Source organism: Trachinotus anak, unplaced genomic scaffold, assembly GCF_046630095.1.
Source record: "Trachinotus anak isolate AG129_WGS33_773 ecotype Australia unplaced genomic scaffold, CSIRO_AGI_Tana_v1 ptg000026l, whole genome shotgun sequence".
Lineage (NCBI taxonomy): Eukaryota > Metazoa > Chordata > Actinopteri > Carangiformes > Carangidae > Trachinotus > Trachinotus anak.
Genome location: NW_027273877.1, coordinates 5262272 through 5283905, shown reverse-complemented (window position 1 = coordinate 5283905; position 21634 = coordinate 5262272). Strand labels below are relative to the sequence as shown.

At 42.7% G+C, this 21634-nt stretch overlaps 2 protein-coding genes across 2 annotated transcripts; one reads left to right on the top strand and one right to left on the bottom strand.

The window, feature by feature from the left end:
- The first annotated feature begins 24 nt into the window (after positions 1-24).
- On the top strand, positions 25-14626 carry cab39l (calcium binding protein 39-like). The gene is made up of 9 exons (XM_071464923.1): positions 25-264; positions 7670-7796; positions 8143-8307; positions 8539-8657; positions 8753-8921; positions 9410-9469; positions 10633-10698; positions 11265-11408; positions 11845-14626. Exons 2-9 carry the CDS (start codon positions 7695-7697, stop codon positions 12022-12024), a joined length of 1005 nt encoding a protein of 334 aa, XP_071321024.1. The 5' UTR covers positions 25-264; positions 7670-7694; the 3' UTR covers positions 12025-14626.
- Positions 14627-14679: 53 nt separating this feature from the next.
- Positions 14680-21501, bottom strand: cdadc1 (cytidine and dCMP deaminase domain containing 1). The gene is made up of 11 exons (XM_071464922.1): positions 21224-21501; positions 20812-20912; positions 20495-20672; positions 19253-19559; positions 18459-18665; positions 18258-18382; positions 17629-17678; positions 17075-17244; positions 16781-16970; positions 16395-16443; positions 14680-16227 (listed from the first exon to the last, which is right to left on the bottom strand). Exons 1-11 carry the CDS (start codon positions 21321-21323, stop codon positions 16094-16096), a joined length of 1611 nt encoding a protein of 536 aa, XP_071321023.1. The 5' UTR covers positions 21324-21501; the 3' UTR covers positions 14680-16093.
- Between the last annotated feature and the right edge of the window lie 133 nt (positions 21502-21634).

Sequence of the window (21634 nt, the reverse complement as noted above, 5' to 3'; positions counted from 1 at the left end):
AAATCCCACAGCGGAAGCCTTGAAAGCGTCTCCGCGCTAGCTTGACGCGAGGCTGGAGAGCGACCAGATGGATTTCTGCGCTGCCTTCTCCACGGATCCCCCACATTTAAAACCGCTCCGCACACCTCTTTAGCGGACTTCCCTGCGAGCAAACAGCCCTGGCGTGACCGCGAAAGCCTTCCTGCGAGTCTCGGCTGCGCTGTGAACCGGGACAGAGGCGGCGGAGACATTTTAGAGACACCCCCCACCGAACATCTTCCCAGCGTGAGTATCGTTTGCAGCCCGTGCTGTCGAGGAGCAGTCGCTTCCAGCCCAGTGGTGACAAAATGACAACTTTGTGGATTTAAATGTCTCTTATGCTGATATATGAGACCCCCCTAATGTCCCCTCCAGCTGTTTCCCCCCCCTGAAATGATGCAGACAAGTGTGATTAGCTTTGGAAATCTGTCAAACAATAAGGGAGTTCAGCCGGAGGCGAGAGGGGTGTAGCCGTGTTAAATCACATTGTCTGGGACTGTTTCTGCGGCCTTATCGGGGATTTACTGCCGCCTGCTCCACTGGCTCTTATTCCTCCACACACTGTCGTTCACGGGGTCTTTAATTCTTCAGCAGCGATTGCACACTGTGTGTATTTTGTTGGTGTGTTTGTGTGTTTTTTTCCTCTCTGCTACGTTACTTTAGGCGACTGTCGTCAGGTTGGCGAGGATGAAAACAATGCCGCTTCCGGTCGCGCATTTCAAAATAAAATGATTAGTCACTTCAGCGATTAGAAAATGAATATCCAACAATAATAACTGATTAATAGTCAAGTAATTATACTATAATTCTCTGGTTCCAGCATTTTAAATGTAAGAATTTGCCTCTTTGGTCTGTATTGCAGCCTATGACAGTAACTTTAACATCTTTGGATGTTGAACTGCACAAAGATGTCACCTGGGTGTGTCTGGGAAACTGCAGTATACAAATAATTGCAGATGAATGTAAAGAATTGATAGATGGAGTAATTAATATTGAAAACAATTATGATCTGCAGCCTTATTGTGTTTACTAATATTCTATATAGTTATAATAAGCTATTTAGCATATACAGTCAACTTATGTCCACATTTATGGCTGGGATGTTATGTAGATTGATTTTACATTCATTTGAGTCTGTAAATGTTTGAATGCTGTTAAGTCTATTATTATTATTTCTTCGGCAAGTTTCAGTCTCTTGTTGTATTGTAGGTTTTTCACAGCAGATGATGATGATGATGCAACATTGCATTTTTCTAAGAAAAAAATGGCAGCTTCTCAGATGTTAATATTTACAGGGTTTTTTTTTTTTAGACTTATAAGATAAACTGAATATCTTTAGGTTCTGAAATATTGGTCGAAGGCCAGTGTTTAAGATGTTCTGTAGCTGCTCTGCTTTTATTTTGAATGCAACACTACTTTACATCCTCAGTTCCTCTTGGTGTCTTGACATATAGGCAGACCAGAATCAGATACAGTAGGCTCTGTATCTGGTAGGGTAGGCCTGTCTGTCACTGGTTCAGAGTATTACCCCTATTAATCCTACATTTATCACATTTTAACAAGGCTTTCAGTGGTAATATGATGGTTTTACAGCTGTTTTTTTTATGAGTACAAACTTCTCAGTATCAACTCACCCTATTTGTGTTCATGGTATTTTTAATGGGTAGCTTGTTTCTCAGTTACAAGTAAATGAGAAGTTTTTTTTGCCCTGAATTTTGCTTCTAAGACGGAGTACTGCCACTCAGCAGCTTAAATATGCAGGTTAGGGTGAAAGCTGTGGTTGGAGTTGGCGTCTGTTGTAATGCTATAACGCAGGAGGTGCAGTATCTTCCTCGCCATGATACAGCAGGTGATGGCCGCTCTGACACAACCAGGGGATCTTTTATTCCCACGGAGGTCTCTGTGTGCTTCAGCGAGGTGCATCGAATGCAGGCAGGAATCAGGGCTTGACGTCTCTATTCCACTCAAAGTTAAAAAGAGAGGGGACTTTTCACATCATTATCAATCTCGAGAAAGGACCCGATGAGCCGATGTTTGTCCTTTCAGGGAGCGTTCCTTCCAGGTTGCCTCGGAGAGAACAATCTCCTTGTGAACGTTTGCACTGAGAATGCCTCTTTGTAGTTCGAGATGGGCTGTGTCTGTTCAAACACTTTGATTTTTGTGTCTCTGTCTGGTTGTTTTTCTCGACTTTCTAGGCTTTTGAGTGTTTCGAGCTTGATTACTTCGATTCAAGTGCTAAAAAGTGGAACCAAAAGGTCTTTTTTCAGTGATGCTGTGTGTCTAGTGGGAAATAAATCAACCATGTGTTTTGCTCCTCAACAGATGTTTTTAAAATTTAACTTTTATACTTTTATTCAGTATCATTTAATTCATTTTTTGTAAAATAAAAATAGACATATTTGTTATCAGCATATCAGATACTAACAGTTATGATTCATACTGAGAGCGAGTGAGTGTTTGAGGGTTAAATAATCTTCCTTGCTCCTCCTTGAATACCTAAATTCCACGTCTGCGTTCCTGACAGTCGAGAAGAAATTAGAGGCAGCCGCCTTTCTTCTTCTCTGAAAAGGGCGGTGCATTCATCACATGGTGGAATATTTCACATGGGTGCTTAGAAACAAATGTTACGAAAGTAAATAATGAATCAGGCAATTTTTCATTTGACATTTCCACTTTGAATTTGAATATAACTGGGGATGTGTTATTTGATGCAGAAGTCCCGGCTTGTGGAGCATTTCCCTTTAATTTTCTGTTTCAGATGCTCCAGAAGCTGCGTGTTAAGATTTAAAATTGTGAGATGATTTCTTTTTTTTTTTTGGCTTTATTTTTAACGTAAAATCAAGCACATGACAAGTTGAGCCATGAGCCAACATGACATCTGGAGTCACTACTACTGCTGGCTCGGTGGCATGTAGGTGTGATGCGTCACTGTCTTGTTAGGTTAGCTCTACGGCTCCTGTCAGGCAGCACTATCTCGCTACGCTGGGATGACATTGATTAGTCATAAATCCACCCACTACTGTGCAGTAGGTGGGTGGAACCTATATAACATTATTAGTCATTCATAAATTTATTGCAGGTAGAGATTGTGTCCTTTAAAGGTACGAGTAAGGCCGAGCTCATAGGTATAGTTCAGGAAAAACTGCTACACAGCGACAAATAAATGTATTATAGTCAGTCAAGCAGCTCCGTTGCATGTCCTGTAGGACGGCTCGAGTTATTGAGAGCGTGCTGGATCGGCTGGTCAGCACAGGTCTGGTACAGATGAAAGCGATGTGTCTGCTTTTACATCGAGCCCATATGTCGCAGCAAAGGTCAGGCTGCAGATAATCCAGGAGGAGTCTGCTTCCAGCCGAAATATGTCACCAGCCTGCGCTGCATTCGGTCAAAGGGATCTATGCTGAGTGTTTTGATAGCGATGCTGCTGATAGCCTCCTGAGCATGTGATGAGAGTGGGTGTGAGGGATGTTTGTAGAGCTGGTCAATCATTCAGGCATTTGACAGAAGGGTTATGGATACGGAAGTCATTTTTCAAGCAAAAACGCCAAATATTATTTAGTTCAAAGCTCCAAGATGTGAAGATTTGCTGCTTTTTTTTTTGTCTTTATGTGACAATAGAGTAAGAATATTTAGCTTTTAGACTTTGAAGACACTCATTCTAGCTTTAGGTAAGTGTGACGAACGATTTTCACCATTTTCTGACTTTTTTTATAGACAAAATGTTTAATCAACTAATTGAGAAATTCCGTCGTTATTAGTCAATCGATAGCATTGTAAAATAAAAGTTTGATGAGATTTATACCTGAAATTTAGCTGCAAGTTATTTAAACATGTGTACATGACGTTTGTCTTTATAAACTGAAGATAGTTTTTCTTTTACAGCAGCAGCCTGACATTTGAGCTTAGTTGATTAATTGATTAGTCAATCAATTAAAAACATTTTGTTTGTAACTAATCCTGGCTGTGACAGTTATTAAATACAAAGCAGACACAGAGTTGTCTTTCTAGGTAAAGAGGAAACAAAATAAATAAATAGGTGATAATCAAGTGAAATTAAAGAGTGAAATTATTCTTTATAGTCAGTTATAGTCCAGTTAAAACTGAATCCTCTGTGATTTCTGTGTCCTTTGGCTGTCTTCTTATTTAAAGGGTGTTTGGTCTCCCGTGATTACAGCTGTGAAGCGAGTGTTCGGGGCAGTGTGGAGCCGTTCCCTGTGAGATTACACTGAAGCAGAGCAGCTCGCTGTGTGCGTTCAAGCCCAGTGGGCACCAGATTAATTCCATTACATAACATTTAGTCAGTCTTAAGTAGGCTACAAGTGAAAATGAAGGCTTCACAGTAACCTAGAGTTTAAGCTGTCCGGGACTCAAAGGCGTGTTATTAGATGATTAAAACGGACCCTTTGAGTATTCTTTAATAATCCGAAACATTTAGTTACAGCTGCGGCAACAAGGCGGGAACGGCAGAGGGGAAATATTAGACTCAGAGCTGGTTATTACCCGACACAGGAGTCTGTACCTGAGCGGATAAAGAAGCAGGAAAGTCTGTGCAAGAGCAGGTCCCTTATTTTGATAACTACTTCCTCATTGCCTGTTTATCCTTTGACAAATATTGACTGGGCTGAAGCTTTGTAGTCGTAACATAACGTGTTGATAAAGTGAAACAGAAGGAGCCTTATTGTAACTTTTTAAACAATCTGAAGCCTCACACTTTAAAATTATATTTTTCACCCACCCACCAGATCTGAACAAGCACTTGGTTGCATTAAGAACAAAGAGGAAGTGGATTTCTTTTTGTGTCTCACCGTCCATTGGAGCAAATCAAATTAATGCATCATGTTGACGGGTCTTTTCTGTCTTAGCAAATTAGCTCCTCAAGTTCAGCCTGACCTTCTGATGGTGTGCGTGTGAACAAGTCATCTTCTTCCATGTGATTTCATTTGCCAAATGTGAATCAGCAGCCCTCCCTCTGACCGATGCGATTGTCTCCCTGTCAGAATAAAAGCGTAAAAAAAACAACAAAACAAAACAAACATCAGCATAACACAAAAAGGCTGGCACATTGAGACAAAACACGACACTCGACCACAGCAGGGAATATCATCATTAAGACCTTTAAATCAATCCTTCACGCCCAAAATAAAAGGTCGAACACTGTGAGTCAGTGTTGGTGGAGCTGAGCTGAGTTTTTGTCTTCGTCAGGTGAAAACCTTGTGATTCCAATTCGAGCTGTTTTCTTGCTCTTGCGGGTGTTGAAGAAGCGCTTATGTAATTTTACAAATGAATGCTTTTTATTGTTTTGTGCTTTAATTAACAGTTACCGTCATTTCTGCAGCGGTTACCTTGTTATGATGCCCCGTGGACGGCTTTATGACAACCTCATGAATTGAAAAGTTGATCATATTTGGAGATCATGTCGGGTTCAGTGTCCTAGAATTAGATTTTTCTAATGGAGGAAAACAGATTATATAAATCTAGTGTACAGCTCTACATCGCTTTAGTATCATCTGGGGAAATCAGAGCGAGAGTCCCTGCTCCTCACTGCTGCTCTGACTCTTTCACCGTCAGGGTCCTCAATTCTCCCGTTGTGAGGTCATCTCCTCCTGAAGTGTCAGGACAACCGATGACACATTTTCCCCTCTGAGCATTTTCATGACAAAACCTTCAAGAGCAACAAGCGAGTTCAGGTGCAAAGAGCTGCGGCGTTAATTGGGCTCCGACTCTGTGTGAGGTCTTTGTCACTGGTTATAAGGGAGACAAAGAGGAGCAGGAGGTAAACCTTGATCACTCCTTCAGTTTGAGTGTTGAGCGAGTTAGTGTTACTCTTCCATCAATCACAGCCGATAGCAGAGAGTGGATGGAGGGAGGAATGGCAGCGGAGCTGGATGGAGAGGAATGAAGGTGGGAGTTCAGGTTAAGCGAGGAGGGCGGGGGTGTAATGCCCTTTCACATTCCCAGATGAGGATTAGCAGTCACAAGTTTTCTGCCTGTTCCTGACCCGGCCTGGATTGTAAAGGCCACTGCTGCTTCCTGGATCCTTTAAACGCTCACACACTCAGTCAGCGGCTGAAAACAAAATCCCTCTGTTTTATAATGTTGACAGAGTTAAACCTGAACTAACAGACTTTAAAGAGCATGTGCGGTTCCTGTTTAGGTGCTGGCAGTATGAAGAAAGGTTGTGCAGACTGTGGACAGTGGAAGTAGATATGAATGCGACACTAACCTGGGCTCACCTGTGCTGAAAGTCCTATTTTTCAACTTGGCCTATCTGTGCCAGTATTTTATATCCATAATGTGTCTGCAACAGAATACAGTAGTAACCTGCATCCACTGGCACCTTCCTAACTGTTGGTGCCCAAACAGTCCCTGACATTCTGACAGTACCAGGGCAAAATACAACCTGAGGCCTACATGGACATTATGCAGTAATAAAACTCAATTATATGAACCACATACAGTCAAGACGGTGTCTAATGGGGCCTGGATTATCTCCAATCTAGACTCAATATTGCTGCTAGGCTGATTGAAGCACTTCATTTTACTTGACCTTTTGTAGGGATAGACCTTTGTTAATTTGGTTGTACTACATATTGGACAGATAGTAGCACCATTTGGACTGTAGGACGTCCACATGATGGGACACTCTCCAGATGACTCACATATGAGGTAACTCCGATTTGCCACCAGTTAGGCTCATTTTGTCATATTCTACTTCATAATTAGCCTTGTAAAGCAGGATGACATCTTCGTTTTAAGTTTAAAGTCTGGATAGCGTGCACTGTAACTTGACCGTGACGCACTCTCTCTCTCTCTCTCTCTCTCTCTCTCTCTCTAAACTATGTGTTCTGTAACTGCAGGGTCTCCATATTTATGCAGGAGAGTGATTCTGGTTTTGAGGTTTGCTGGAGCAGACAATCCCAACAAACCCTCCTGTTGTTTCTGCTGTTATGTAACAATCTAATACACCGACTATGACTTAGATTATATGAAGACGGGTGTCAGAGGGGCTGCAGTTGGAGATTACTTAGGAATGTGTCTCTGAGGTGGTGGAGGATTCCTGAAACACAAACACACGCATCACCTTCTTATTTCTCTCTCGGCGGCCTTTTGTCGAGTTGTCACACCGGCTGGATGAAGAAAGAGCACAGGTTTAAAAATCCATCCATTCCAGGAATTCTTTGCGACGGATGATTTACTGCTCATTTAGCTCAAGCGCTGTTGTCTGAGATGTGATATTTCTGACTTTGTATTAACTTTCCATTTGCTGTTTTGCTGCTTTTAACAAAAAAAAAAAACGTCCTGTTCGGTACATTTTTAAATAATTACATTTAAATCATCCTGATTCATGTTATAAAAAACATTTTGGCTGATATATTGCGATCAGATTTTTGAAAACTCTTTAAATATTGATGTCTGTATTAGTTACTATGAGGCTTTCCTCCATTATTCTGTGCGCTACACAAGCTGGTGAGCTGCTAAATGTCACAGAAATGTTAAGAAGCAGAAGGGCCAAGTTTCCCCGTCATGAACAGAGCTGACTGCACGCTGCTGTGGAGTGGAGGGAAAAGAAAACTGACGTATCCTATTCACATGAAAATAGCACTGATTATTATTCATCCTCTCTGCATGTGTGTGTCTGTTTGTTTCCCAGGTCCCAAGGCCACTTTGTGTCCATCATGCCGCTGTTTGGTAAATCCCACAAGAGTCCGGCGGACATCGTCAGAACCCTGAAGGAAAACCTGGCCATCCTCGTCAAACAGGATAAGAAGACAGACAAGGTAGAGAGGGACAGTGTGTTTCTGTGTGTGTGTGTGTGTGTGTGTGTGTGTGTGTGTGTAAATGCCTGGGTGTCCAGGGGCCCAGAGGTGACAGCTCTCTGTGAAATTAGAGCATGGAACAGCCTGGCCCTGTCATCTCCTGACACTTCACTGTCAAGACAGTGTACTTTCTCTCACAAATGCACACAGACACGCGCACAATCTGCAAAGCTCAGGCCCAAGTCAGTTGCAGCTTTCTCCTTCTTCTTTCTTATAATCTGTAATGTCTGTCTTTGGTCCAAAGGCGTCTATTTAACTCCCCCTCTGCTCTCTCATCTTCTCCATCTCTTCCGCTCTGCTCCTGCAGGCGTCCGAGGAGGTGTCGAAGTGCTTGGTGTCCATGAAGGAGATTCTGTACGGGAGCAACGATAAGGAGCCTCACACTGAGACTGTGGCCCAGCTGGCCCAGGAGCTGTACAACAGCGGCCTGCTGATATCTCTGGTAGAAAACCTGCAGGTCATAGACTTTGAGGTGAGGAGAGAAGTGTGCAGCCTCTCATGATGAAGCTGCCGTAGAAACACGACAGGGAAAATGCAAACAAACTTTCTCCGTTTGTTGCTTGACTGCTTTGCTGCTTCGGTTATGGAGGGAAAGGGAAATGGAAAGAGAGGGAGGAGTAGATGGCTGTGGTTGACAGCAGGATGAAGATGTAGCAGTGCTTAGCGCTTGTTTGTCTGATTTTATGTGTGTGTTCGTTCGCAGGGCAAGAAGGATGTGTGTCAGATCTTCAACAACATCTTGAGGAGGCAGATCGGGACGAGGAGCCCCACTGTCGAATACTTCTGTTCCCACCAAGAGGTCCTCTTTATACTGCTGAAAGGGTGAGACACACACACACACAGAGCAGACCCTCCATGCTCTACACAGTCCGACGGCTTCCACAGAGGCGAGACAAACCCTCTGTCTCTGCTTGAAGGTACGAGACGCCCCAGGTAGCGTTGAATTGTGGGATCATGCTGAGGGAGTGCATCCGCCACGAGCCGCTCGCCAAGATCGTCCTTCACTCCGATCACTTCCACAGCTTCTTCAACTACGTGGAGATGTCCACCTTCGACATCGCCTCCGACGCCTTCGCCACCTTCAAGGTACCTCTGGGTGGAATCAGCCAAAGCTTTGCAGCGTTTTTATTCCCAGTAAAAACCTGGGGAGACCGATATCTTAAAGCTTAATTAATGTTTAGATGCTGTTTTGTTTTATTTGGGTGAACCACCCTTAGATTAGGGTTCATTTGAGGTTTTGCTGAGGAAAGTCCTTTATAGTTCTACTTCCTGTTGATCACTGACAAATAAATGTAGAATTTAATTTTTAAAAACTGGACAAGATGAAGGTTTTTCTCAGTCTTTAATAAAGCTTCATGACTGATACTGGCAAGATAACACACCCGTCTAATGGTTTTGTTGAGATGAAACTGAAATACCTGCTTTATTATACAGAAACCAGCTGTTTCCTGACAAAAGTGTTTACCAGTGGATATGATGGAGTACAGAGAACTGCACTAACCTCACAGAAAAAAACCAAAAACCCTCCATTAGCTTAATTTAGACTTAATTTGTTTTTCTGTCTTCATTCGCAGGATCTCCTGACAAGACACAAAGTGCTTGTGGCTGAATACCTCGAACAGAACTACGATGCTGTGAGTGGACTGACTCGCACACACATTACCCAACACCATAGCTCAGCCCGTCAGAGAGGATCAGCCTGGAAAACAAGTGAAGGAAGACTGTAATAGCTGCCGCGCATGTCGATGCAAGTTTGTCTCGTTATTTTGAACCAGTGTTACCAGGTGAAACTTTTCAGTCTCGGACGATTTCACCATGGCTTCCCTCCATCCCTGACCACATCACACACACACACACACACACACACACACACACACACACACCTCCCACGCAGGTCACGCAACATCAGCCACCGAGTGCTATTTGGAAGCATAAACGTAAACACCGTCCACGGCTCTAAATGAGGAAGAGCCCAGGAGAGGAAACATACATAGATACATACAGCATGCAACCAGATCAGGTGTCAGTCACTGCAGCGCTCAATGGCCCAGTCATGCATCCAAAAAAAGGTTTGTCATTGAACACACTGTGGTCACACACGGGCGGCCACAGGGCCTTGTGAGGGTCTATTCAATAAGCCGGAAGAGAGAGCAGATATGTGGGAAGTAAGAAATAAAGTTCTGACCAGTAACCTTGTAGTTCCAGGAAAAGTGAATCCCTGGAAAGCTCCGTCAGTGTCACGGTGTCCCAAGATACAAAGCTCTGCTCTATGCTGTCAGCTCCCCAATGTAGAGGGGTCTCTTTCATAGGTAGGGCTCCCCGGGGGCCTCAGCCTGAAGAAACCCCGCACAGAAGTGCCTTTTTACCTGGACGTTGTATGTTGGCAGACGTCTGTGCGTCAGGAGACGGAGCTGCGGGGCCGGTGGAGTCGATGTGATCCAGGAGCCTGTGACACGGCTGAGAAAACACAGCATATTGATTAGATCCTGGTGCTCTGCCTGTTCAAATTCAGAGCCACACAAGTTATACACAGTACTATGTGATATCCTAGAAACTGAAATGAAAGTTGTGATTAAGATAAACTAAAGTTTATTTTGAAAGTTTGGAGGAAGTGGAAGAAAGGGATCACTTCTCCAAACTCATCCGTTCCTCATTCTTATACCATATGTGTCTTTTACAAGTTTAAAAATGGCTAATTTCCCTTGGATGCAAATAAAGTATCCAAAACACAGGCATCATGATGACGTGTCAGACTGTGAATAATGTTTAATTAGGTGTGTTTCTTACGTCATTGCAGGTGTTTGCAGACTATGAGAAGCTGCTGCACTCCGAGAACTACGTCACCAAGAGGCAGTCTCTAAAGGTTTGGTCATGACTCATATTGATTTTTCTGTTGCAATTCAGCTCAAAACTCTTTTTAAAAATACAAAAAACAGACCCAACACTGTGAACCGAAGCTTCCTCTGATGGGAATAAAACTCTGCATTAAAAATGACAACACTGCCTGAGCAGCACAGAGAGAAAAAAAAACAATCACTGCAGTGACCTCGGTTCACCGGAGCTTTGGTTGTGTTTTGGACAGCTGTGTTTGTGGGTGGGAAGCCAGTGAGGGATTGTTTGTTTGTTGCCATGGTACCAGCTCTTACTGTTCGGTCATGTTCTCCATCAGAGTAGATGGAGGGGCAGTGTACACCCTTCCCAGGCCGACAGAGGGTGCTGTACACACAACAGTTTACCTCTTAGCCACCACTGCTGTACAGAAGTTGAACAGATACCTTTAGCATCATTTATTCCGCCTGTTCGATGCCACAGTTTGGCTCCTGACACCAGCATCAGGCCTGAATTCACACTTCTACCCATGGAACAATAAATGAGACGGACTCCCCTCGTATATCTTTGTCACATTGTTCTCAATAATCTTTCCTCCAGCTTCTGGGTGAGCTGTTACTGGACAGACACAACTTCACGGTGATGACGCGCTACATCAGCAAACCCGAGAATCTCAAGCTGATGATGAATCTGCTCAGAGACAAGAGCCCCAACATCCAGTTTGAGGCCTTCCACGTGTTTAAGGTAAAAACACCTCGCTCATGCATCCACTGCACGGATCAGTACAACTAAATAATACAAATCATTTATTATCCTGAAGCCAGTGCATGCGTAGGAAGCCTCAGCTGGGTGAGAGAATGATATGACAGTAACATTAGACTGCAGGATCTGCTGGGCTGACGTGACACTAATTGACATCAGACAGGAAGTTAGTGTCTTTTCCTGCCTCTGTGTATTCTCTAAATCTATATCTGCAGATGAAATGTCAGACTGGCTTATTATCAAGTCTAACAGCTGATGTACAAACGCCCAAACCAAAGCTGATATGTCAAATACAAAATGAAATCAAGTTTTCGTACCTGCATTCAGGGTTGGTGTTGTGTTGCAGCTTTGTCAGAGAAATCACGGAGATCTCCGCAAATTCATGCCGTCTAATTTCGGGCTGCTCCCGTCCCCCCAGGTGTTTGTAGCGAACCCCAACAAGACGCAGCCCATCATCGACATCCTGCTCAAGAACCAGACCAAACTGATCGACTTCCTGAGCAACTTCCAGAAGGACCGCGCAGACGACGAGCAGTTCAACGACGAGAAGACGTACCTAATCAAACAGATCAGGGATCTGAAGAAACCAGCCTCCTAGAGGAGCACCCCTCCCTCCCCTCTACCCCAACTTTTTATCAATAAGAACACATAGAAAAAAAACACATTAACAATAATGGTTATTCTATTTAAAAAAAAAAAAATCTTCAAGACATTATTTGTCTTTTTTTTTTTTCTCTTTGTTGGTTCATTAAAAATTTGTGCAAGAGTAGTTCTCAATCACTGATCTTTTGTAAAAATTTTTTTTTTTTTTTCATCTGTAGCATGTAGTGCCACAACTCATGGTGTTGGAGGCAGCTGATTTGCTTTGTTGGGAGAACCAGCGGTTAAAAAGCTTTGGCCAAAATGGTCCGAGTGGCTGTCGAACAAACAGACGTGACCATTTTTGTATTTTTATCACCAGTCACTGCACACGAGTTAATCTCTGTTTAAATGAAGTAGCTGCAAATCAGAAAAATAATGAAGAATTTCTGCTTTTTTTTTTTTTTTTCTTTTTTTTTTTTAAAGCTGGGTCAATGTGTCTGGTTGGGATGAGGCAACAATTGTACTTTAAAGTGAGAAGCTCTTAAGTGTGAAACACATTCTCAGTCATTGCTAAAAGCTTTGTTAGCCAACAGTAACGCTCAGTTACCGTCTGCTGGCCAAACATCTCTGTTATTCCGCTGCCAAATCCAATGATTGCTAAAGTTTTCTCTCTCTGCAACTGAAAAGCATCATCAGGCTTAAATACAATCCTGCTTCATAGATTCACACTGAAACAGAACAAGTCTCATCTTCCAAAAAGTTAATGTTTTGGCTCATCAGTCATCCTACAGCTCTCTGAAGCTGGGGACACACTGCACAATATACAAAGGCTGATTTCACCATGAAAACTGCTTTAAAAAAAAAAAAAAAACTGACTTGATTTTCTCTGTTTGATCCTGCAGTTTAATCTGAACTAGTTTAACATGCAAAGGTTTTTCCTGTCAAATGTAATTTTACAAATCTTCCCAGCTTCAGGGGCGTCCGCCTGTGCCAATCTAACAAACTCAATTAGCTCCAGCAGGACTGAGAAGAAACGTGTTTTGGGACAGCTGGCTTCAGTCACTGTTGACCGCAGCTTGCCAATGAAAATAGTTGATGGTGAAGAGTCTTTGAGATGAAGAGCCTTTTTAATTGAACGGTGACATTTGGCTGCCGTCGGTACAGTAAGCTTCAATCACTTTGATCACTGGTTCTCTTTGCTGGTAGCTGATAGCACTTTCTGTATGATAAAAAATAATATGATGATTCAAATGTTTTTGGGTTTTTTTTGTTAATCTTAAACTGATCACTGTTTTCACACTGCTTGTTGGTATTTTTATTATAATTTTTTTTTTTTTTTTTTTTTTTTTACATATAGTTTCATTTCTCGTCATGTACAGTTTATGGTTTGTACACCTGAGGTGAGTGCCATTGTGAGTTTGAACGTTAACCGGGGGCACTTTGCTGCGGGGAGGGGGTCGAGAGAGGAGAGCAGCTGTGAAGATGGTTTGTGTTTTTCTTTCTGTGCTGTCACAAGTGTCTCGATCTGATGTTGGTGTTGGAAAGGAAACAGGAGAGAAGATTCAGAGGTGCCTTTTTGGTTTGATGTGTTTTCCCTTCTTCTTCTCTTATCCTTATTTTGTATTTTCACTATCTTCCTAGGGGGAGCTTAATTATGTTGATGAAAATATGCTCTGGATGGAACATATTTGTTGCGATTAAGCAGTGAACCTCTTAACTCGCTATATTTGAGTTACGCTGTCAAATACACATTTTAAACTTTTTGCAGGTGATCGGTTGCCGTCGTGTACGAACTCACTGTTGAGTAGCACTAACTCAATACGAGGATTACAAGCTGTGTTGGCTATAAAAGCTCATTGGGAAACGTGTCGCAGAGAGAGGCCAAAGTTGATCTGTAACAGGATTCAATGGTGAAATGTAACTGTGAAAAATCCACATGTAGTTAAAGGACCGTATAATGTGCAAAATCAGTGAGGGTTAAACATTACTTTTAAAACACTGTTGGTTTTATATTTGACCTGGAAATGAAAAATGACCATTTTCCATTTTCTAAAAGTCACTGAAATTCAAAATTTAGTTCCTAATCAATATTTGATGTTGACCCAGCAGGTTACTTTGTGCTTCCATTGAAGTTTTTAATTAGGACTTGACGATTTCACTCAGCAGCTTCAAAGTAAATTTCAAACTCAGACTGTTTTAGCTGTCTAATGTTAAATTAAGTGAATCAAACAGAAAGAACAGTAGGGTGACTAACAATTGTAAACTTTTAAAGTGTCATTTTGGATAAAAAAAAAAATGGAAAAAAAAAAGTTCTCTGTGTTCTCCTTTTGGTTGAAAAATAAAAACAATACCAGCTATTTTAGATGTTAAAGCTGTGACAGTATTTGTACTATATCAGAACATAACATGAGATGCAAATGTAGACCAACCAGTTTTACATCTGACTTCTCTCTCCTGAGCCAAACTCAACGATTTCTTTGTTTGGTTTTGGCCCGTTTCAAAACTATGGTCGAGCAAAACTCCACATTTTCCAATACCCTCAACGATAGCAGCCACATTATTTTCCACATTGATGCTACTGTACCACACTCGCAGCAAAATAAAAGGATGGGAATGCATACGTTTTGTGTGTGCTCATTTGAACAATTCACTCTTTTTATCAAACCTCTTATTTTCTTGAAAGAGAGTTTTATTTTCATTTTTTCCTTCAATGCCAGTGGTCAAGACGTTTACTTTGAAAAGAGTCTCAACGCTAAAGCACATGATGTTTTTTTTTGTTGTCAGGATCATGCTGAATGGCTCCACAGCTCACAAGCTCTGACACTTCAACAGCGTGTTGAAAGTACGGACAGAGAAAAAGATTTGACGTACAGTACAAATGGAACAGGTCCTAGTGCAAAAAAGTTGAAGCTGAAAATGAACATAATTCCTCAACATTGTAGGTAAATAAATCTTAATATTGACACTTTTTTTTTTTTTTTTAAAGCTGCTTCATGTGGCATTTTAGCAAACACCTGTGTACCACTGTGTCGCCCTCTTTGTTGCCAGTGAAAACATTCAGTCTTCAAACTGAAGGACATCGCTCCTAACTCTCATGCTTCCTCTCACAATGAGCACGTAGCCGTAGAGTATAAATGTCTTGGATTCTTTCAAGCCTGAAATCCAAATCTAGTGCAAATCCTATTTAAAACAGCATCATTATTAATCCTAAATAAAAGTTTATACTTACATACATACAGTATGGCTGCATGTATACCCAACACCTAGTACCATTATATAAACTATTCACTCTTTACAGAGCATTCAGAAACTCTTCAGACCACTTCACTTTTTTCACATTTTATGTTGCAGCCTTTTGCCAAAATTAAAAAACAAATGTTTGCAAATTTATTAAAAAGGACAAACTGAAATTTCACATTGACATAAGTACTCTGAGCATTTGTTATGACACGTCTGCCTAGATTGGACTATCTATACAAGATCTCACAGCTGGCAGTGTTATCAGAGCAATAACAAAGTGTCTGAATACTTATGTCAATGTGATATTTCAGTTTTTCCTTTTTAATACATTTGGAGAGAAAAAAAAATCTTAAAAAAACACTTTCTGAATACACTGAAAATAAAAAATAAAGTGACATGAGTGACATTATTTTGTTTGTAGGACCTACATTTCCTATATTTACTACCCTGCCTCCCTTCATTTAAAGTGTCCATATGTTCTTTACCTCTACATCACTGATCCATCCATCTGTGCACATTTCCAGTTTGTTCCTGTCTTTCCCTCGCTGCCAGTCCCTTCTTAATAACTGGACTTGGAACAAACATCTCTCATATAAAGCAGCGCCCGGTAGTTAAAATGTCACATTTTAGGTAAAAATCGGACCAACCTCCAGCTGAGGTCTGTTATCACTCAGCGTGGTGTAAAACATAAACACGCAGCAGCTGATCCCAGTGCTGCATTAAAGGGCAAATAAATAACAGAAAGTGATGCGTGGCACAGGTTTAAAAATCAATCAAATTCTCCCAAATTAAAATAATCTAATCTGTGGCACGTGAGCTGAAAACATGATTCAGTGGTTTTTGGTTTAACCGTTTATCCCAGTGTCTGTCTGTCCGGGTGCGACGCTCAGCTCAGACTCATGGGATCTGTTGATGCACAGCTTCTTGTTGCTGTGGCTCTCCTGCTCAGTCTGTCTGCTGTGCTTCCCAAAAAAACCGTCTGGAACAGAAAAAAAATAAATAAATACTGCTGTTAAAGCAAAAAGGTCATTTCTCTAATGTGCAACTCAGACGGAGGAGCTTCAATAAGTGACCGGACGAGAGCCAGAGTCATGAAACCTTTAACGACAACACATTTAAATTTAAAGATAATAACATGGAACTTACTGGCAACGTGAGGAGACGACACTGAGCTGGCTGACGGGCTCCTCCGCCACTGTGAACACAGAAAAATGTCAGATTCTTCAAGGACGAGTCTTATAAAAGCACCAGCAGCAACACCTCCACAAGCTGCTGAGTTAAAGCAGATTGCAGTATAAACAAACAGAATAAATTACCAGAGATAATCTGTCTCTATAGATTCTCACATTGCTGAAGTGAAGTATTTATACAGTTTAATGGCTTAAAAATTATATCTAATTATACCTATAGGAAACAATGCACATATACACACAGCATAAATCAGCAAAAAGTTGAAAAAATAAAAATAAAAAAGGAAAGATTCATTAAACTGATACTGTTTTTTCATCCCCTCCCTCCCTCTGTGTGCTCACTATGAACTTGCTGACGTCCTTCAGGCTGCTGAACCTCAGGTAGGAAATGTCTCCCTTGTCTTTGTCCCTGTCCTGGTCGCTGGTGTAGATGTGCGTGACGCCGGCTCCTCTGATCAGAGGGACGCACTCGTCGCACGGACATTTAGTCACAAACAGCATGGTGGGCTCCCCATGTTTGAACTCTCGAGTCCTAAAGGCGTCAGGAAGTTTCACAGCAAGTGAGACTTCAGGTAAGATTGTAATCGTTTTTCATATTATCGTCATCTTCCACTGTGTAAACGGACTCGGTCTGACCTGAAGGTGAGGGCGTTCTGCTCTGCGTGGACAATGAATCTGTATTTGCGTCTCTGCCTGTCCTCCTGCTTGTTGTCCATCTGTGGGTACTCGGCGTACTGCGAGCCTGCCGGGTAAGCGTTGTACCCGCAGCCCACCAGGTAGAGACTCCCCGTTCCATCGCAGCCAGCCTTGGACAAGAAAGCAGATCAAAACGCTCCATGAACAAAGCCAGTGGGCACTATTTCTTTCCAGGTAGACTTTTTAAGCCAGGCTGTTTCAATCTCTTAATGCTAAGCTAAGCAAACTGTCTCCTGGTTGTAGCTTAGCTTGTAACTCTGCGTTTCCCACAATGTTGAACTTCTCCCTTAAAACTGTCTTTTGCATATTCGGCTTTAAATGCTGACGTATTGTGAGCAGAACAAAAACCTCCAGCAACATGAAGCCCCTCCCCCTGTAACCCTCCCACAGAAGGTCAAATCCTAAGAGAACTATGGACAAAAACAATATTTTCTGCAGTGGATATAATATAAAATAGTCAAATCAAGGCAGAGGCAATAAACAGGTGAGCTCACCGAGAGTCCTCTGGCCCAGATGACGGCGCCCACTCCCACTTTGGGGTCCTCTGGAATGAAAATGACAGTTTCTCCATGTAAGTGTGACAAATGGCAACTCTGACAAGAGCAATGTTTCACATGATTGTGACCTTTAAGCCTGTCATTCAGGGAAATGTGCTACAGGCATCGCATCTGTTGCCACAGCCCTTCGTTTCAAGAGGGCTTGCAAGTGGCTGCCCACCTCCTGACACAAACACAGATCTGTGGGTTTACTTTACGTTTCCTGTTATCTGGGAAACATCTGTCAGGCCTCCTCAGGCTGAAATGCCAAAGGTAGAATGTTGTCTGGGCACTTGAAGCGTCATCCAGCCAAACTCGAATGTTCGGACAGCCTGACTCACAGACTATCACCCGTCACGTCACGTATCTGAAAACACGTCTCGCAGATCTTGCTCTGCTTGTAGTGTTGGATATTTGAGTGTTAATTTGCAACATTCTCATTATTTGATTTGAAGATAAATAGCTGCTGCTTATGATGCTTCTTATCTGTTTTAACCACTTTTTGTTCAGTCTGACCTGAAACAGGATACTGTTTGGTATCCTGCATCCGCCTTGAGCAGCGTGACAAACAGAAAAACCAACTAGACCTGTTCTGTAGGCCAGCAGTCTGGCCTGGATAATGCAGTGGTGAGCCACTTCTTGGGATACTCCCTCATGAGGAGGGGGCAGTGAGGATTTGGCCTGTGACGTCTCAGGGGCTGAACTCTGTTCCCTGGGGCACAGAAACGACACAATCAACAACGGACTTCCACAAAGTTGAGGGCCGTGATTTGAAGAGAGCTTCTCACCTGTAGAATCCGCGGTGTTGGGGCGGCACCCCGGCGGCCACTGCAGCGAGGACCCCCACCAGCTCCCTCATGTTGCTCCTCAGGTTCGAGAAGTAGGGCTCCACGCAGAAGTTCTCCAGACCCATTCGCGTCAAAATCTGCCGGTGCTGCTGAGACGTCCCGACCAGGAACTGCCTGGAGAAATCCTTGAGGTGCCTCGTTCGTTCTCTGGAGAACATGAAGCATTTCTCCTGTTTATATGCAACGCAGCTACTTGCAGACTTTGAAGCATTGTTTTATTTAGTTGTGCAGTTCAAAGGGCTCCAGTCCCACTTTATACATATTTTAGTTAATGTGTATATTTCATGAGTTTTTAATTATCTGAAATTAATTTGGGTTGCAGATGAATTTTTTTTTAGCATTTTTAACATTTGCCTCACTGATTAAAGCAAATTTCCCCTGAGAGCAGGACACATACTCTTCTCTTTTCAAAATCCTACTTTTGTTTTCCTGCTGTTTTAGTTTGATTTACTCACTAATGTTTCCACAAACAGTGTCTGTACCGTCTAACTGCCAAAATCCAGATGCTCTGGATTGACAATTGATGTGCTCATCGAGATTCTCCCTCTAAAATATGTTTTACAAGCAGCTTTTAGTGGTTTGTGCTTCTAGATTCTTGAAAAGTCAGAACCGTGACTTCTAAAGCAAACCTCCCGTGGATTTAAGTGCCAAACCAGCAATGATTTAAAAAGAAAGAACGTCTCTCATTTTTTTCTTATTACTGCTGCATCAGCAGAGGTGTGTATGTAGGGCACCTGTTGAAGAGCTCCTCTGCGTTCAGTCCCGGCTCATCACCCTCCACTCTCTCCATGAAATCACAATCTCTGGACGTCTCGCCAACAAACTGCGCCAGGCCGGGCGCCAGCGGCTGCAGCAGCACGCAGATGTGAGGGCGGCTGTTGGACTTTAACTTCTCTGTCGCCATGGCGTCCAGTGTAGCCTCCTCCGAGATGCAGCCAGGCGGACTGTGGGAGCGGGAGGAGTTGGACTGGTTCGTAGAGGTGGACCTCAGCATGCTGACCTCGGGGTCTCCGGGCCAGAAAGAGATCTGACTGACTCCAGCTGGAGAAGAGCCAACAGCATCATCAGTATTTATTTCTACTTAACTTGGCTCAGTGGAGGCAGAAACACAGTTCCAAAGTTCAGCTCAGTGCGGGCGTCTTTTAAAGCCTAATAAAAGTCTGGATGATTGTAATAACATAATAGAAATTTACAACAGTGTGAATTTCTCACACCTGAGCTGCTGTAACTGTAATGACGGGATATGGCAATAAAAATAATCAGAGGGTTCTGAACAGCATAGAATAGAAAGCCTTTAGTGTCATTGTACAAGACTTAAAAAATTAGGAGAGCTACTCCTGATCAGTGCAAACACTAAAAAAATAAACACAAGACAGACAAGGACATAAGAGAATATTGCACTTAGAATATTAATAATTAGAAATAATAATTCTTGGAGGGGAAAAGGAAACAAAAACTGTACAAAAGAGGAAATGCCTGTCAAATTCCTATACAGTGATGAAGTGTGACGAATCCTCAACAAAGTCAAAAGAGCGCGCAGAGCTGGTACTTTCCTTCCCAAAATTCATGCAAAACATTTGGATTTGGTTCCTAAGTATTTAAAACTACATATCCAACCAGGTGGAGGTGATGCACGGCTGACTGTACTAGAAAAACTAGCTCAAAAATGTAAGAGGAAATATTCAATATGGTCAATATATTCACTTGATCAGGAAGCTGTTTAAGGTCCACAGTGGTACGACCCCATTTAGTAACACAGTAGCTCCATATTAGCTTAGTTACTGAGACATTAAGCTCTATGTTGAGCTGTGTGTATTTCTATAAAAGCATAACGTTGCCATTGGTTACACTGCGATAACAGCAGCGTCACAAAGCGTATTTTTACAGACTGTTGTCTTCAGACTTGTGTTTTACATTTCTCAACTTCTTTCTATCTGTCTGCTCATCTCTCCATCAGCCCGCCCGCCTCCCCTCACCGTTGATGATCATCTTCAGGCAGGTAGCACAGGGTCTCCTGGAGAAGTACAGCTGACAGTCAGCCAAGCGGGGGCCATGTTGGATAATGGCTGCCTGTCCTGCGTGGAGCTCATCTCCTGAACAGTGGAGTCCCATCACCTTACTGTCCCGCACCACCACCAGACCCATCCCGCGGATCTGGAACGCACCAGATTCAAAATGATTTCACTCAGAGGACTTAACTCAGTGTTGGGTACTGTACACTACATGGAGCGCAGGAACAAGGAAATGACTTGGTGGTGTTTTATTGTAGGTCTCGGTGTGTTTGTACACCAACCTGACTGTGGTCATCCTCTTTAGGCTGTTCACGTGGGAACAGCTCCATCCACAAGCTCAGTAAGGTAAACAGATTGACCTTTGATAACCTGGGGCCATGACCTGGAGGAGAGACAGAGTGGAAAAAAGAATAATTTGTGAATGGGGAGCCATCTTGTCCACCGAAGTGCCTTTGAGCAAAGCTGTAATCACACCTGCTGGAGAGAGGATGAGAGGATGAGAGGATGAGAGCAGAGATCAGAGCTGAATGTTGACTGACAGCTTATATCTCTATGTGCACAAGGATTAATACTCTCAGGAGGAAAGCCACACACATTCATCACAGAAACACTCAGAAACGATTGTCTAAGGTGCAAATAAACAGTTGAATAATGAAGAGATAAACAATGTCAGACGCCTAGCCTCTAGCTCACCTTGTGCTTTGCTGTCAGTCTGGGTGCCGCTGTCTCTCCTGTCTTGACCCGGCCTGGACTGGCCCGTATCGGCCCGGTTCTTTATCTCGCTCCCCTCCATTCAGTTTTTAGCTGAATAATATCTCCAGGTTCAAACAAGACGAGAGCAAGGTGCGGACACGTCCACACGCAGAAGGTGTTTCACCAGAAGCAACATTATCCTGCTTTACGGATGAACCGGGTTTTTCCGATCAGGGCTTTTCAAAATAAAAGCGTCACGTTACAACTAGCGTTAAGGTAGCAGCTCAAAACTCATAAAGAAACGCTGAACAGCTTGATTAATACTTAAATGAAGTTAAATTCAGTCCTTTGGGTTATTCTGCTTTACCAGATATTATTTACACCCTGCCTGTGCAGTGTCGAGCTCTTACT

Excerpts from the sequence above, each read along its gene's own strand:
- cab39l (XM_071464923.1), top strand. The coding sequence starts at position 7,695 with ATGCCGCTGTTTGGTAAATCCCACAAGAGTCCGGCGGACATCGTCAGA. Across the intron at positions 8,308-8,538 it reads TGCAGGTCATAGACTTTGAG|GGCAAGAAGGATGTGTGTCA; the intron begins GTGAGGAGAGAA and ends GTTCGTTCGCAG. Across the intron at positions 11,409-11,844 it reads AGGCCTTCCACGTGTTTAAG|GTGTTTGTAGCGAACCCCAA; the intron begins GTAAAAACACCT and ends CCGTCCCCCCAG.
- cdadc1 (XM_071464922.1), bottom strand. The coding sequence starts at position 21,323 with ATGGAGGGGAGCGAGATAAAGAACCGGGCCGATACGGGCCAGTCCAGG. Across the intron at positions 20,673-20,811 it reads AAGAGGATGACCACAGTCAG|ATCCGCGGGATGGGTCTGGT; the intron begins GTTGGTGTACAA and ends GGTGCGTTCCAG. Across the intron at positions 17,679-18,257 it reads ACTGCTGGCCTACAGAACAG|AGGACCCCAAAGTGGGAGTG; the intron begins GTCTAGTTGGTT and ends TTTTCATTCCAG.